Source organism: Phocoena sinus, chromosome 9, assembly GCF_008692025.1.
Source record: "Phocoena sinus isolate mPhoSin1 chromosome 9, mPhoSin1.pri, whole genome shotgun sequence".
In the NCBI taxonomy this organism is placed as follows: Eukaryota; Metazoa; Chordata; class Mammalia; order Artiodactyla; family Phocoenidae; genus Phocoena; species Phocoena sinus.
In genome coordinates this window covers 37,246,064-37,263,838 of record NC_045771.1, presented here as the reverse complement: position 1 = coordinate 37,263,838, position 17,775 = coordinate 37,246,064, and the positions used below count along the sequence as shown (strand labels likewise).

General features: G+C 37.6%; 1 protein-coding gene across 4 annotated transcripts in view; it reads left to right on the top strand.

The window, feature by feature from the left end:
* The window catches only part of ZNF277 (zinc finger protein 277), a 124,738-nt gene that overhangs the window by 66,405 nt on the left and 40,558 nt on the right, over positions 1-17,775 (top strand). For all 4 annotated transcript variants that reach the window (XR_004351520.1, XR_004351519.1, XM_032643630.1 and 1 more), the window contains exons 3-4: positions 2,693-2,781; positions 3,049-3,131. Coding sequence is in view for 2 of the 4 variants with exons in the window: in XM_032643630.1 (XP_032499521.1) it covers positions 2,693-2,781; positions 3,049-3,131 (172 nt within the window). In the remaining 2 variants the exon portion in view is untranslated. The remainder of the gene's footprint in view (positions 1-2,692; positions 2,782-3,048; positions 3,132-17,775) is intronic.

The following is a 17,775-nucleotide window of genomic DNA, read 5'->3' as shown; positions in this document are numbered from 1 at the left end:
GTTTTAGATACCAATATTTCTCTGGAATAACAAATTCTTTACCACTTTAATCTTATCTAAATATGTTACTTTTTCTTATAATAATAACTTTCATTTATTAAACAACCAGCATGGTGGACACTGCTTTACATGTGTTATCCTGTTTAATTATCAACAATCCATTTTGCAAATGAGTAAGCTTGAGTGTCAGAAAGGTTAAAAAATCTTTTAATTCAGGTTCATATCTCTGAATGCAAAGTCCCTGCTTCTTTCTTCCCTGTTGCCTGCAGGGCTGGTGGAGTCAGTTAATAAAACGTCAGCCACAAGGGTTGGACCATCCTCTTAATTTAAAAAGCACAACTACTTCTAGCTCAAGATCTGTTCAGATAAGAGACTCTTATTGTGTTGACTCTGTTAAAGAATTAGTCAGTGACAATTCAAAGGCCAGTCTGGTCACTAGTATCTGCTCTTACCAGGTCATCTGCTTCATGTAATTTTTTACATGTAGTTATCACTGCCTTTTAACGAACTGTAGGCTCATAGTGGAAATAATATAAAGGGCTGACAACAACTATTCTGTTTTCTCCAGAGGGTGGCACCCACAGAGCCTTCAGTGGAGTAGTAATCAAGAGTGATGAACCTCTCCTTGGTGTGTTCTAGTGGTAGCCATGAGGAAACTCCAGATAAAACTTGACTCCCTTTTCTTTCTGTTTCCCCTGGAGGGGAAGGAAAAGCAACTAGTGGGGAATGGAAAAGAGGAGAATAACAGTAACTGTGTAAGATAACTGGGGAGTGGAGGGTGCTGAAGCTGGCCAGCATGGCAAAGGGAATAACGTGTCAGCCTTTTGTAGGTGCTTTTCCTCTTTTTGTGTACTCTGATGGACCTGAAATGCCTTCGGCTCTGATACTTCTAATGTGGGAGCCAGGGAGCTAGACATAGGGTCATGGTTCATCATTTATAGTATTTATGGTTTGAGACTGAGCTGGAGCCTCAGATACATCATTTTCAGATCTCTTAAAATAAGGTCTAGCACTGTTTTATAAGGAAAGAGTTCTACCCCTTCTTACCCATCCAGGTTGCCAGCATGGTTATACATGAGAAGGAAGAGCTAAAGCATGTGGTTCTATTGTTATACATTATTCTTTTACTTCTTTTTTTTTTTTGGTAAATTTACTTATTTTTATTTATTTTTGGTTGCATTGGGTCTTTGCTGCTGTGCACAGGCTTTCTCTAGTTGCGGCGAGTGGGGGCTACTCTTGGCTGTGGTGTGCGGGCTTCTCATTGCGGTGGCTTCTCTTTTTGCGGAGCACGGGCTGTAGGCACACGGGCTTCAGTAGTTGTCGCACGCGGGCTCAGTAGTTATGGCGCACGGGCTTAGTTGCTCCGCAGCATGTGGGAATCTTCCCAGACCAGGGCTCGAAACCGTGTGCCCTGCATTGGCAGGCGGATTCTTTACCACTGCACCACCAGGGAAGCCCATCTTTTACTTCTTTTACTTATATATTCTATATTCAGTGTTGTCATCCATTTATATTTTATGTTAGCTCATGTCACGTTTCTCTCTTTCTCTCAGACCTCTCTCCCGGCACATTTTTTTTTCCTAATGTATAATGAATGCCCTTTCTATAGAGCACCATGGGTTGGGAAAATAAGAAAAAGAGAGATTAAAAAGGAGTCAAAACATTGGGAGCTGGAGAACTACTTAGAGAACCTTACAGGAATCTTCAAATGCTCTTCTACCTCTTTAAAACATTTAGTGTGGACCTACTATGTGCAGGACACAGGTGCTATATCAAGCCATTTAAATATACTCTTTCTGTGTGCTTTGTCTGTTTAACTAAGTTCCATCTCTTGTGCAGGTTTTGATCCTTTGTTGTAAGTTTCCTGTTTTATCCATCAACATGTAGCCTGATAAATTGTCAACTGCAGAGTCAACCTTTCCATTTCCTTTTTCCCCCTTGAAGCAGATCACATTCTCTTCTTCTTCTTCTTTGATAAATGAAATTGTAATTGTCAATATAAATCTTGTTAGATAAATGGAAAGATGAACAGCTTGAATCCTGTCATCTTACTCCCTCTTTCATCAAATAATGCAGGTCTGGGTGTTATGCTTTGCTTTTACATATAGCCAGTGTCCTTCCTCTAACTCAGCTCATTAGATATAGGAATTGCAAGCTTGGCTGTTTTTCTAAAAGCTAAATTTCAGACACAGTGTGGACGTATGGAATTGTTCTATCTTGTTATATAGATATTGAATTTAGACTGACTTCTCATTGCATTATCATGATCTGTTCTTTTGATGTATAAGATAACCACCTAACTTTCAATTTATTGGAAAATGTGTGATAAAGCCTATTTAATCATTGTTGCATTTTAAATTCATATAAACTTAGATGTGATTTCAAAAAAACTTCATTATCACATAAAAATAATTCATTTTAATTTTTCCATATGTCTCTTTATTGAATTTGGGGATGGTAAAATTTAATCATTTTCATGCCTTTACAGGGTAATGTCATTTCATTAAATATTTATTTCATATTTCTACAATGCTCTGCTGCCTTTCTATTTACAAATTTTCTAGCTAGAAGTTTTCAGTCAACATTTGATTTATTGCTTTAGGGTAATTAAATGTTCTTATAAAATCCTATCATTCTAAAGTAAGTAGGGTATTGAGTCTTCTCACCATTCTTTGTTTTTGATTGTTCTAAGGTACATTTCATATTGGAGGAAAAGGTTCACTGAACAGCCCATTACAGATTTTTGTAGTGTGATAAGAATCAATTCCACAGCTCCATTTGGTAAGTGTACATCTTGACTACCATCTTTTCCCTGCAATCCAAAAATTCAAAGGAATAATCTTTCTTAAATTATAATTCTCTAAAATAGTAGCTAAAATTAAATTGCTCTGTTCATGTTTTACAACTTCAGTAAAGCTAAAACAGAACTATATACCAGAAGAGAGATCGTCATAGACATAGATAGATATATTTCTCTTAAGAAAGATAAATTTTTTTTGAAAAAGTGATAAATATCATTTCTTATTTATTTTCCTGATCTCTCAACAGAAGAACAAGACAATTATTTTTTGCTGTGTGATGTTTTACCAGAAGATAGAATACTTAGAGAAGAACTTCAGAAGCAGAGACTGGTAAGAGTTATTTTAAAGAATGAGCAGTGTGTTGGAAACACATACAAAATCATTTTTGTTATTGCCCTTTTTTGTTTGTTTTTATTCTGGAAACTTTCAAACATACACAAAGAGGAGATAATACATAAAGATCTTAAAACAGGAAAGGTAGACACTTGATTGAAGATTAAAGCATTTCATGTTAAAAATGCAGAGAGAATTTTTGGCTTTGTTTTGCTTCCTGGATTATCTCTAAAATAACAACAGAGCTTACACATTTTAGTGTAATTTTAGCTGCCTGACACATGCTAGGGTTCAGCAATCGTGGAAGAATGCCCTCAGCTAAAATTGAGCTGAATTGATTAACTTTTTTTCTCCCCCTGGAATGTGATATGCACTAGCACTTCTTTTGTTCCCCTTTATGAATTAAGCAAATAGTTTGATCATAATAGTCTTTCTCATTTTCAGCCTTAACGATAAGGAAGCTGATTTGAAAATCTCAGCATCTTTAGTCTTTTAAAAAGATAACAGCATATACAGGTGTGAAAATTTTCATTTTCAGAAGTTGAACAGAAATTGGTTAATTTTTTGAAGTTAGTAATTTTATTTAAAAGTATCCAGTTTTCCATTATTTGTCACTAAATCTCAACTATTACTTGAAAATGACTTGCTCTTCCTTTAGTGGTTACTTATAAGTGTTCCCTGTATCTTTGGACTTGGCTAGATATGTTGTGAAAGAAAACTATGATTTCAGTGTTTCTGCTAAATCCTCAAGAGATCTAGGAGGAAAATAAATCCTGTCTACCAAAGTCGTAAGATTTGAGAAAATCCCCTGAAGCACATTATATTATGTAAACATGAGATGATGTTGTTGGATACTGATTTATGTAAGAAAAAGTATGCTTTTCCTATAGCAACAAACCCAGTGAAGAAACAGGACTTCCTGAGTTTCTCTTCTTTCCCTATTGTAATATCTAAGAAATCTGCAGAATAAGGATAAATTGACTGTAAAATTTTATGGATTTTGTTTGGTAGTACTTATTCATAATTTTTTATTTCCATGAGTTTTTTCACTCTTACTCACAGTGGTCTTAATCAAAAATGATCAAACTGACATAATCCTAGTACCCCTATGTATTTCTTTATAAGAACTCAAACTAACACAGCAGCCATTACCGTTACTCGATACACAGAATCTTTGTTGTATGTCTGTAGACAGACTCAAGTCCCTAGAAATATCTACATCTATAAAACTTAGATAACCTTTTAAGATTGTGAAACCACCTCCAACATGTGGGTTCTTTCCCCACACCACCATGCAATTAATTCTCTGACACCAGCTGCATGTTCTACAATTCAACGCAGTCCTGATACTGTCTACTCAAAGATAGCATCAGATCCCACAGGTTAAGGGCCCAGTCCCACAAGACTGCTATCCACTTCATATACCAATCGCAAATCCAGGTTGTCACCTGTACTTCTGACCAACTGGCTGTGAACCCCTATAAAGGGGTTCTCATGACCCTCCTTCCTTGGGTTTGATTAATTTGCTAGAGTGGTTCACAGAACTCAGGAAACTAGTTTACTCAATAGATTACTGGTTTATTACAAAGGGTATTAATGAATGTGAATCAACAGCCAGATGAAAAAATACATAGTGTGAGATCCTGAACAAAGAAGCTCTGTCCCCATGGAATTTGAGGCCCACCAAGACAGCATGTAGATGAAGTTCAGAGAGCTTCATCAACCTGGAAACTCTGAACCATGTCCTTTTGGGTTTTTAGGAAACCTCATTACTTAGGCATGATTGATTAAATCATTGACCATTGAGGGGAATGAAAGTTCCAACCCTCAAAATGACATAGTTGGCTCTCATCCTTAGGTTACCTAGTACTCTCTGAAAGTCAGCTCGTTAGCATAACAAGAAACACATTTATAGCTCTCTACACTTAGTAATTCCCTGGATTTTAGGAGCTAAGTGCCAGGAATGGGGGCTAAAGCCAGATATACATTTCTTATGACAAATCACAACATCCCATCTTTTTACCAACTTTATACTTTGTCAGAGTAGTAGATTTGATGAAAGTGAGTGTTATGGCAGCTTAAAAGAAACAAAATATGATGAAATTGCAGTCAGTGTATACATACATTCATGTTCATTGAATTCCTGCTTAACTAGATGATCATACAAAGAAGCACAAGGCATGGTTCATGTCATAAAAGAGTGTACAATCTAGAGAAAAACCGCAAACGTGTTCTTGAGAATGGAGATAATGATAGAATGTAGGGCTTGTGAAGATTAAGTGAGATAATGCATGTGATATACTTACGATAGTATCTGCTATGTAGAAAGCACTCAATAAATGTTGCCAGTAATACAAATAACAATATATTGTGTCTTAACAGTGAGATGGATTTGGGTATTTGGAGAGTTGTAGAAAAGGGAGGAAAATACATATGGATGTGTATGTTCAAGGTATATTCAGGAAAGTTAAGTCTGATCTGAAAGATTTTTGGAGGAGTGTGAGATAGGTTTGAAGAGGTAAGATGAAGCTAAATCATGAAAATCCTTTGGTGCCAGGATTGACTTTCTAATGAGAAAGACCCATTGATGTCTCTTCATTGCCCATGAGAGTGAAATGAAGAAAAGATAATAAATGTAGCTGTATAAAAATCCATTTAAAACTGGCAAGTTCTGACTACAGACCAACTTGGAAATGTGGAAAGAAACTAGCAATTACTGAGTGCCAGCCATATGCCATGCTTTTGCATTAGATCCTTGCTTCATAGCAACCCTGTGAGATAGCTATTAAATGCTGTTCTACTGATGAGGAAACTGTGGCATAGAAAGATGATTTTGTCCAGGAGCACTTAGTGAATGAGAAGCAAAGCTGAGTGGTGTGCCTTTATACCAGTGGTGTGCCTAATACCTGCCTTTTTAAGCCATGCCACGCCATGCGAGTCTAGTAGTTATTTACTCTGCTTCCCACAACTCTTGTACTCTTTTTTATTCTAGGCTCTGATAGTTGCTCTGTCCTGGATGCTCATTATCTTATAGGTCTGTGTAGAGAGGGGATTCAGGCTAGGATTGGACTTTCAGGAAAGCAGAGGAGGCTTACAATAGGCTACCACTGGGAATGGTAGCTAGAAGATCAACAAAAAGAAAAGATTTGCCAAGTAACAGGAAGACAGGCTGAATTTGCAGTCAGACATTTCATTGTAATTTTATGCTCTGTAGTGTGGAAGCAGGAGGTTGGCGTGGGTGATCTTCCTGTGGGAGTTGGCAATAATGACAGGATGTCTCTCTTTTATGTACAACGAGCTCTACAAGTCAGTAACAGACATTTCCAGAAAGAAGTCCAAATGATCAAATGAACCAGTCTTCAACAAAAGTAATAATGCACATTTTTTCTTTTATCAAATTAACAAGATTTGAGAACAGTAACCTAAATGGTGGCAAGAATATTAAAGGACAAGCACTTTTTCAGCCACTTAAAAGAGTGTGAGTTGGTATACCACTCCTGAAAGGCACTTAAATGTAGTTTAAACCATTTAAATTGCTTCATGGTAATGGGTATATAATCCAGTCTGTGTTTTTCAATGAACTCAGCTCAGTGTCAGTAGGATCTCAAGTCCATGAGAGAGGACCCTCAAACTAGATTGGCATTTGCTCTCCTGATTTGCATTAGTGATGACTTGCATAGGTATCGTTCATAGGTACTCTCTCATTTGGAACTCTAGGGAATTCCCTGGCGGTCCAGTGGTTAGGACTCTGTGCTTCCACAGCAGGGGGCACAGGTTTGATCCCTGGTCGAGGAACTGAGATCCCGCAAGCCACGTGGCATGGCCAAAAACAAATTTTAAATAAAAAGTCATTTGGAACTCTAAATAAAGGATTTAGTATAAATACCTGTGTATGATTTGCTGTTAATTCAAAATGACTTCGTAATTTCTTTGAGGTAGGAATTATGTCTTATATTTAAATATCCTTCATTAGCACTCACTATATTGCTAAGTTCACATTGGTGTTTTTTCCAAGCCCCATTTTTTGGGGGGTAAAAAAATCTGTTTCTGTGTGAGTGGCTGGAAGCATATAGTATCTAAATGATCCACTTTTTCCATTCTTTTTTAGACCTCACTGGTTCCTTGTGACATTTATGAGATGTGTCTGAGTTCCCAGTTTTCTTTTTGAAGAGCTTGATTCCTACTTGACACTTTTTGAAATTTTTCATCTGTACTCTGAAGGTGGAACTACAGAATTAGGAAAGATTCTTGAGGGTTTGAATAGCTTGTATACCTTCCTCCCTTTTAGCTTCCTTCTTTAAAAATATTCCCTTGATCCCATCATTCTACCTTAATCTCCTCCAGTGGTTCTTTTCCCTCTTTTCTTTTAAATGGGTAAGTTTTCCAAGGTCCCCCTTCCAGGGAGTGCACTCTCATCAATACCACTGCTATGCTGATGGCTTAAATTTTGGTCCTGGCACACAACAGGCAGTCAGAGTAAATATCCATTGATTGGTTCATCTCCAGCTTTCTTCCTGGCTTACCTCTAAACTCCAGTTCTAACTTGAATTATGTTGAACTTTTCCATATGAATTTTCAATCAACATCTTAATTTTAATGTGCCTAAAACTGAACTTATTTTTTTTCTCTACCAAAATTTGTAGTTTGCTTGTTTCCCTTTTCTTATATAATAGTACCACCATTCCCCTGGTCACTCAGTTTGGAAATTTCTGGAATCATCTTTAACTCATCCCCATACCTAAGTCATTTGTCAAGTCCTATCAGTTCCACCTTTGAGTCCCATATACATCCTTTTCTTTGCACTCCTAGTGCCTTTTACCTTGTAGGTGGAATCACTTCTCTAATCAATTGGCATTGCCTCCAGAATTTTAATATTAAAATACATAGCAGATCATTTTATTCTCCTAAAACCTGCAGTGGTCTTTTTCATCTACATATTCTTAAGCTTTTCTGGGCTCAAACTGCATTTCCAGTATCTTTTCCCATTTTTTCTTTCAATTACCCAGGGTCCAGTTTATTCATTTATTTAATAAATATTTATCTTGCCCCAGACACTGTTCTAAATTCTGTTGATATAGCAATGGATGAAATAAGCCACAGCCCCTGCCCATCTAGAGATTGTACTCTCGTGAAAACACTACTTGTCTCACAGTTACTCGTTTGTTAGGTGGTTTCAGGAATCTGCGTCATCAATCAGGAATGCCAGCCCCACCTGTGTAAATAACATACGCCTCAAGACATTGTTCAAATACCATACTTTCCACAAAAGCTTCCTGATGCCACCAGTCAGAATTAATAACCTCTTCTAAGCTCTATTAATACAGTATTTTACTTGGCTTTTCAATTATAGTTAGTTGTTTAAAAATCTTTCTTACTGGATTAGATGCCTCTTAATGGTTGGGACTGTCATGTTCAGTTTTGTATCTTTTCTGAGCCTTGTTCATAAAGTATTAACTTAAATTTGATCCTGAAGTATTTGTGTGGCATTTCTATAGAGCTGTATAGTCAGATCTCCTTGATTTAAGGAAGAGAGGTCAAATAACCGAGGCAGACATCTTTAATCATGGGTTACACTTTTCACTTAAGCATAAAAAAATACTAGTTTTTACATTTGCCTACAGTAGAAGATAAATGGCAGTCATAAGCTCCCAGAGCAAGATATAACTTTTAATTAAACTGGGAAGAGGGGAAACATCTATTTAGCTGCATCAAACTGGGTTTTTTTAATCACTATTATAAATGTCAGCTTGAGAGATCATTCATGACAGCTATAAATATTTTATGAAAATTTTAACCTATATAACAATTTGATCCTCTAGAGAGAAACTGTTTTTTTGGTTTTTTTTTTTACTGCTACTTCATATATCCCACCTCCCCCGACAATAAAACAACAAAATGAAATTACCTATCTCCCACTAAGAAGATTATTCTCCTTTGTGCCACTTTTCTGTATAGATTTCAGAGATTTTTAATAAAGGATCAAATTATATCAGTGACTTATAAAGTATAACGTTATACCTTTCCTGCATAATTCCTAGCTTTGTAGCACAAATTTTCTAATTGCACCTACAGTAACTTTCCCAAATATAAGATGATGTTTCCCATTGAATGTAACATTATTATTAACAGTGCAACAAAGATCGAGTTAGCTAGAGTGTCCACTGAGTAATATTAACCTTCAGATTAATTAATGTTTCCATTTAGGAAACAAATGTAAACCCAGTCTGAAACAATACTAAACTGAATCCTAAAGTTTACCACTTTGAACATCTTCAACAAGAGCTTAAATTTTGCATGGCATTTTTTTATATACATTGGCTCTGTGAGATCACTAAGGCAATATCATTATCTCTGTTTAGATGGAAAAACAAGTTTAAAGATATTAGGAGATATGCTCAAGGCCACAGTTATATAATGTATTAAATAGGAAGGGAGGATCTCAAACTCCTGTTTCCCAACTCTAAGCACCATTTCTCTATCGGGATTCTTTATCAAATTGGATCTTCCTTCTATAAGCAAATGTGACATTTTCAAAATAGTCAGTTTTTAGAATTAATAAAAATGGTTGAACAGGACATAAATACATATGTAAACAAATAATAGTGTTCTGTTTCCATTGCTAAGAATTTTTTTCATCTACTTATTATCTTAGGTCAGTCATAGATAGGAATTTCTTATTCCTTTGGGCCTAAGCTGCTTATATTTTCTTTTAACACTTGAAGATAGTGTGTTTTTGGAGTTGCCTCTATCTTTAGAGAAACATAGGGCTATACCTGAGCTTGAGTTTAGCCAGTAAAATACTTCCTCGGACAGATAATACTATACTGATCCATGCCATGCTGATAGCTTCTCTTTTCTTCAGTGTAAATTATTTTGCAGTCTCCCATAGCCACCTTTCCATTTTTAAAAGTCCTCATCTTCTTGCCTAGGCTGGATTCCCTTTTATCTTTAATACAAATATAAATAAGGCTTTTCTAGCTCTCACGTGTTTAACTCTTGCTTTTTTTGTTCTGTATTTCAACTTCTCTTTTTTTTTTTTTTTTTTTTTTTTTTTTTGCGGTACGCGGGCCTCTCACTGCTGTGGCCTCTCCCGTTGAGGAGCACAGGCTCCAGACGCACAGGCTCAGCGGCCATGGCTCACGGGCCCAGCCACTCCGCGGCACATGGGATCTTCCCAGACCGGGACACGAACCCGTGTCCCCTGCATCGGCAGGCAGACTCTCAACCACTGCGCCACCAGGGAAGCCCTCTTTTTTTTATTGTGATGACCTATTCCATGTAAATGAGAAATCTATATAATTTTTTTCTCCACTAGTTAATTTGTTAAAGATGTTCGGTCTATTCTGTTTCTTCCTTACTCTTCAAAAGCCACCTCATGGAGATTCAAAGTAGGAGAAATATACTGACTGTGTATCCTATGTAGCAAGCAGATGGTAATTGCCTTTATCATTGCAGTTTCAAAAAGAGTAGGATGGGGCTTCCCTGGTGGCGCAGTGGTTGAGAGTCCGCCTGCCGATGCAGGGGACACGGGTTTGTGCCCCGGTCCGGGAAGATCCCACATAACGTGGAGCGGCTGGGCCTGTGAGCCATGGCCGCTGAGCCTGCGCGTCCAGAGCCTGTGCTCCGCAACGGGAGAAGCCACAAGAGTGAGAGGCCTGCGTACCGGAAAAAAAAAAAAAAAAAAAAAAAGGGTAGGATGTACTGATATCTTTCAAAAAGGTGAGATATTAGATCAAATCTCATGGATTTGGGGGAGTATATCATCATCCAGTTAAGAAATTTCTCTCTGGCTTTTTTGTTTTACTGTTTTACTTTGGTCATTGACATGTGTTTTCTTACTCATTTAAGATGTCTTGATATTGCCATAAACTTAAGTTTCCCTCATCTCAAAATGCTGAGAACACTGGGTTTTATTGTATTTTAAGAAACTGTATTGTGTCATTGATAATCCTTGTTTTAATACAGTTATTCCTGCCTCTACATGCAACTCATCCTCATGTTTCTTTGCCCTACTCCCAGTCTTTCTCCCGAAAACTTGGAGGAAACCTGTGGAAAAGAGCTGGATCCTTTTGTGTCCAAGGCTCCCAGGGACTTAGCCTTTAAAACTTCTTTAAAATTTCAGCTATTTTCTTCCTACTTGCCCTTTTCGTCTCATGCTCTGCCAAAGGTGAAATAGTTCTTCAGTCCCTGCCTCTCTTCAGGGAGCTTGTCACCTTTTGGAATTCAATTTGTCTTTTTGCCTTTTTTTTTTTTTTTTTAAGATTTATTTATTTTTATTTATTTATTTAGGCTGCACCAGGTCTCAGTTGTGACACGCAGGATCTTCTTTGCAGCACGCAGGATCTTTTAGTTACATCATGCATGCAGGACTCTAGTTCCCTGACCAGGGATCGAACCCGGGCTCCCTGCATTGGGAGCACAGAGTCTTACCCACTGGACCACCAGGGAAGTCCCTTGTCTGGTTACCTTTTGAGTTCAGCTTTTTGGAGTCAAAATAAGTTGTGTGGGGCTTCCCTGGTGGCACAGTGGTTAAGAATCCACCTGCCAGTGCAGGGGACGTGGGTTCAAGCCCTGGTCCAGGAAGATCCCACATGCCGCAGAGCAACTAAGCCCATGCACCACAACTGCTGAGCCTGCGTTCTAGAGCCCATGAGCCACAACTACTGAGCCCATGTGCCACAACTACTGAGTCCATGTGCCACAACTACTGAAGCCCACACACCTTGAGCCCGTGCTCCGCAACAAGAGAAGCCACTGCAATGAGAAGCCCGCGTTCCACAGCGAAGAGTGGCCCCCGCTCACCACAACTAGAGGAAGCCTGCACGCAGCAATGAAGACCCAACGCAGCCAAAAATAAAAATAAAATAAATTTATAAAAAAAAAAAGACAAACATGATTGGCACAAATTTATCCCAGCTTAGCTTATAGCTACAACAATCAAAAGTTGCATGAGGGCTTCCCTGGTGGCGCAGTGGTTGAGAGTCCACCTGCCGATGCAGGGGACACGGGTTCGTGCCCCAGTCCGGGAGGATCCCACGTGCTGCAGAGCGGCTGGGCCCATGAGCCATGGCCGCTGAGCCTGCGCGTCCGGAGCCTGTGCTCCGCAACGGGAGAGGCCACAACAGTGAGAGGCCCGCGTACCACAAAAAAAAAAAAAAAAATCAGTTGCATGAGCTCAAATGGTCAACAATAGGGCAATGCTTTAATAAGTTACAGTTTATCCATATATTGGAGTATAATGACAGTAACCCCTGCTCGCCGCAACTAGAGAAAACCCGCACGCAGCAACAAAGACCCAACGCAGCCAAAAATTTTAAAAAAGTTGTGTGTGGGTTTTTCTGTTTGTTTTTCTAGGGTTTTTTATTATCCACCTTTTTCTCATTGTAAGGATATTCTCTTGTGGCTTTCCTCATCCTAAGCAGAGTGAAATTCTTCCTCCTTCTGCTTTATTTTAATTAATATCTTAGTGATTAAGTGCCACTTTTGGTTAAAGTAGATGCTTTTCCTCTTTTCATACAATTCAGAAAGACATATACATACATATGTATCTGTCTACTAAAAGAGACAATTGGCTCTACTAACTAGTTGTCATAAATAAATTCCAAAACCTGTTATTGTTTAGTATCTAATCTTGGACTTTTGACCAAGGTATCAGTGAATATTGTATCAGTAAATTACCACATTTAGTTACCTTGGTATACATTTTGCTAGAAGTTTGTCTTTGGAGTATATGCCAGCAAATTAAGTCAGTCACTGTCAGGTGTTCTTTGAGTACATTCCTGACAACCCCCCACTCACCCACCCAGTCAGGGCTAGGCAACTGGTGACACCTTGTTAAAATTTAATCCATGTTAAAAATTGTGACCATGATAAATGAAGTACAACTTTGGAGGCTAGTAATTGATGTTGGGAGGGTGAGGTAGGGATTTAAAATGATTTTTCTAGGGGACTCTTTTGTCTGGTGTGTGGCTATCCCCTTGAGTCATTTTTGACAAAGATTCAATGACTTTCCATGTCAACTCCAGTCCATGTTTAGGACTATGCAGTTTTTATAAGAGAGTGTCAACTCAGATAGTCTCCTGGTTACCTTCTAAGTCCAGGGGCTCTGCATCCAAGTGAGAGCTTAGAAAAGTAACATTCCAGCTACTTGACTGGAAGGACAAAGTCAAGAATATTATCAACTGATATTTATAAAAACGATGTTCAGGGAAATTTGTTTAGGGAAGTTCATAATTTTTCTAGGAAATCTTAAACTCTCAACCTCTAATCAAGAGGAAGCAGGTATCTGTATTGCATCATGACAGTTCTTATCCCACCCCTCTGTGTTGCTTTCACTAAGTTTTGGGATATGCTTTGGCACGAGAGACAGCTTTGGAGAATCAATATGAGAAACAGTCCATCTTGTTTGGTCTATTTATTCTTGGTATATTGCCCATTATATCACATAGTATACTTATTTTCAATGACTTCTAGCTTCCCAGTGTTAGGCCAGACTTCACAAGACTATCCTCACTTCAAACATCAGCCACAAGTTGGGGGATCCCCAGGCCGCCTTCACTTCTGACCAGCTGGCTACAAATTCAAGGGGTCCCCACTAACACCCTCAGTTTCATTAATTTGCAGTAATGACTCACAAAACTCAGGAAAGCAGTACATTTATGATTACAGTTTTATTGTAGAAATAGGTCCAAATCAGAACCAGCCAGAGAGATACATAGGGTGAGGTCTGGGAGAGCCCCAAACACAAAGCTTCCATTGTCCCCATTTTCCCCAGGGATGTATTGCCCTTCTGGCACATCCGTGTGTGTCATACACACAGTATTGGCAACCAGGAAAGCTGACCTGAGCTTTGGTGTCCAGAGTTTTTAATGAAACTTCATTAAGCTTGATTGATTGACTAATTGACCACATGGTTAAACTCAAATTCAAGTTCCCCTCCCCTTCCTGAAGTCAGACTGATATTCTGTGGCTCAAAGCCCTAACCCACTAATCATATGGTTGGTCTTTGTGGCATGGCAGTCCCCATTCTGAGTTATCTCATTAGCATAAACTATCAGGTGGAGTCAAAGGGCCCACCAGGAATAACAGACACTCCAGCCACTCAAGAAATTCCAAGGCTTTAGAGGTTATCTCCTAGGAACAGGGGACAAAGCCAGCCAAATTCTTTGTTACACAAACTCCTGTCCATCTGTTTCCCTCATCTAAGAAAGCTGATAGCCAAATTTGAGGCCCACCTATAAGTGTGAATGTGTGGGTTTGGGTGTGTATATACATGTACACGTATACTTCTTTTTATTTTTTATCTTTAATTTATGTGCCCATCCCACACGAATTTTTCTTTCTTCCTTTACTCATTTTTATGCTACATTGTTTTGTAATCACCTGAAATACTTAAATGAAATCATTCCAGATACCTCAGAGATAATACATGGTTCTAGAAATAGAAAGCAGGAGGAATAAGGAGTTCTACTGCCCTTCTGTGGAGCCTTTGGTCCACTGCTCTACCTTTATTAGGGAGATTTGTTGTGTTCTTCATTGGAGGAGGGCAACTGGGCTCCTGGACTGAGAATTCCTGGCAGGTTCTGCCATGCTGCTGCCTTTGAGCTAGGTTGGGAGGGAACCTTTAGAGTGGGCGATTTTCTCTCATAGTCACTCATACAACCATTTAGCCAGGAAACTATTGTGAATCTAATATGTCAGTATCAATAAAATGTTTTTGATATCTGTAATTAATAACATCAGCCTTAGTTTTACTTCCTTATGTTAATGCAAGCTGTTTCCATTGGATTTGTCATTTAAGCATCAGTTTTTTCTTTCCTGTGTACAAATACTTATAAATTGACATCTTCTAAATTACTTTTTCCCAAATTGGATGATTTTTATAATTTCCAACCTAACTCACAAATTTCATTTTCTACCTATATGTCAGTCCCCTGTGACGGTGTTGCATGCCATCTGCTATGTCTGCTGTTTCATTAATGTTTCCTCTGCTTCGGCTTATGAATAAAGATAAAAGACTATGCACTGACCCCTTTGCTACCATTCTTGACATTTTAAACCAATTACATAAACATACAGCTTGTTATTATGACTCTTTGCCTAATACCTCAGCTGTATTCTTACAGCTATGGTTTTTATCCAAGCCTATTTTGTAATGAAAATTTTATCTGATTTCGTCAGCTGCTTTGAGAAGTTCCAACGTATAACATCTGTGACGTTCTCTTCATCCCTCTATTCTGTAAATCATGAATAAAATCTAGTATATCTACCTAGCATGGGATTTTTTAGAAAAATAAAAGCACAAAAATGGTGGCTTGGATTTGCACATCTTTGTGATGCTTTCTATGGATTGTTCTCCTAATATTATATTTTTCTGTTCATAAGTGACTTCAAACATATGCTATGATTAATCCTATCAGATACCAAGCTTAAAGAAAGGAAGGACAGGAGGAAAGAAAAAAAAATTTGTTCTTGATTGCCCAAGTGTCTTCCACCCAGTTTCTTCCTCACTAACGCTTGATCAGCAGCAATCAACATGTGTGCCACAGAAGAAGGAAATACAGAATCATTAAAGCTCAGTGTTGTTTTGTCACATCATACCAAGTTAGCAGCAGTGGGAATAAGGGTGGAGGGACATAGTGGTGATGTGCCTCTCTGTTACCTAGATTCCTCCTGTCTGTTCAAGGGGTCTGAGGAAGTAGAGGCCATAGGAAACAGAGCACTTCCATTCAACAGTTATTGCTTACTTCTGTCGGTGAGGCACAGTAGGGACTACAAAGATGAACCAAGCAGTTCTGCCCCTTGGCAAGCTTTTTATCTGGTGGGGTACATTACATAAAAGTAGTAAAATTAGCAAGGTTTTCCTAGCAGTCATCCGTATACTTTAGAAGACCATTATTGAGTTGGGAAAAGTTTCCCTTTACCAGACTTCAGAGCCTAAGTCCCAGGCTGGTTAGTTATTTTGTGGCTTATGATTTAGAGAGTGGGGGAATCGGATGGATGAAAAAAAGATTTTTTTTAAGAGGAAGGGAAGGGGGACAAAGATTTGGCAGCAGGGCACCCAACAACCAAATGAAATGTGTGAACTGATGATGGTCTTGGTGGGAGTTGGGGAAGAGAAGAACATTAAAAGACATTCTTGGGACAGTTGAAGAAATTTAAATATTGCCTGGATGTTACATACTATTTTGGAATTATTATTGATTTTCTTAGGTATAATGATAGTGGCACCGTGGTTGTATATAGGAGAAAGTCTTATTAGAAGAGGGATGCTGAAGTATTTGAAGTGTCATGAGGTCTGCATCTCACTCTCTTACTTTCAAATGATTCAACAAAACAAAAGATGTTTAGTGGTAAATATATATGTGTATAGTGTGTGTGTGTGTGTGTCTGTGTGTGAAAAGAGAGGGAAGCTGTGGTGAAATGTGAACAATTATTGAATATATATATTGAGTATAGGCATGTTCATTGTACTAGTCTTTCAACTTTCCTGTTTGTGAAATTTTTCATAATAAAAAATGGTAAGAAAATAAGAGACACTGACAGAGTTACATGACTTGAATAGCTTCCAGGTTTACTAACTCGTTTGGCATATCATGACATAACTGTCAGCAAAGCCAATTTCAACAAATGAGAACTATCTTCTTCATTTACTGAATTGATTACAACAGGATGATGAAAGCTATTATAGGATATAATAGTTGCAGAATTAAAATAATTTCTTTTTCATCTTCACATGATTTATTTTATGTATAAGTAAAATTTGACTAAAAGTATATCTATATATTTCGTGTTCCTATATTAAGAAATAATAATTTCCTATTTTATAATGTACAGACATTTCATAGAGTAGGCTTTATTAGAGTAGATAAGAGGGAGAGTATGTTGCCATTATTTTATTTCTTAATATGTTTAAAGAATAAAACAATAACATTCTACTTCAATATACTTAGTTTCCTTAATTGTTGGATTTAATAATTATCATTCTAGTTCATCTCCTTATCTTGATTTGCATCTCCTGTTTCTCTCAAAAAGTCATCTTAGAAACATGAATTGATAATTATGCTTTTAAGATATATACTTATTAAAAGTATATATACTGTATTAAAATGAAAGCGTTTAAGTGAAAAAAAGTAAAAACTTGTTCTCCAAATTCCTATCCCATAGCAATCTAAAATTCTGTATGTAACTCTTTATATTTCTAAAAATTATCAGTTGTGAGTTTTTTAAAAAAAACAGCTACTTTAGAACTTTTAAATTAATAACCAATAATAAATTCCATTTTTTAGGATAGTTTACATATACAGTAGGCTTCTTTGTTTAAATAAATATCAACTTACTATTGCTGTGGAAAGCTCTCCATTTTATAGTCTATATGAAGTGCCAGTCCTATATGAGTAAGAGATAATCAATTGTTTTATAAACTCGTCTCCTTTGAGAATTTCATTTTGATTTTCAGGAGAGCATTCACATTTGTAGTGTGTATGTTGTTGCACTGGGGGTGTAAATGTAGTTATCATGTATTATTAAGACTCTACTGTAATAAATTGTGTACATGTGACATAAAGAAGCTCCATGTTCTCTTAGTAGAGATGGTTGGGACATAGTTTTCTTGAAGACCAAGCAATATAGATGTCTATGG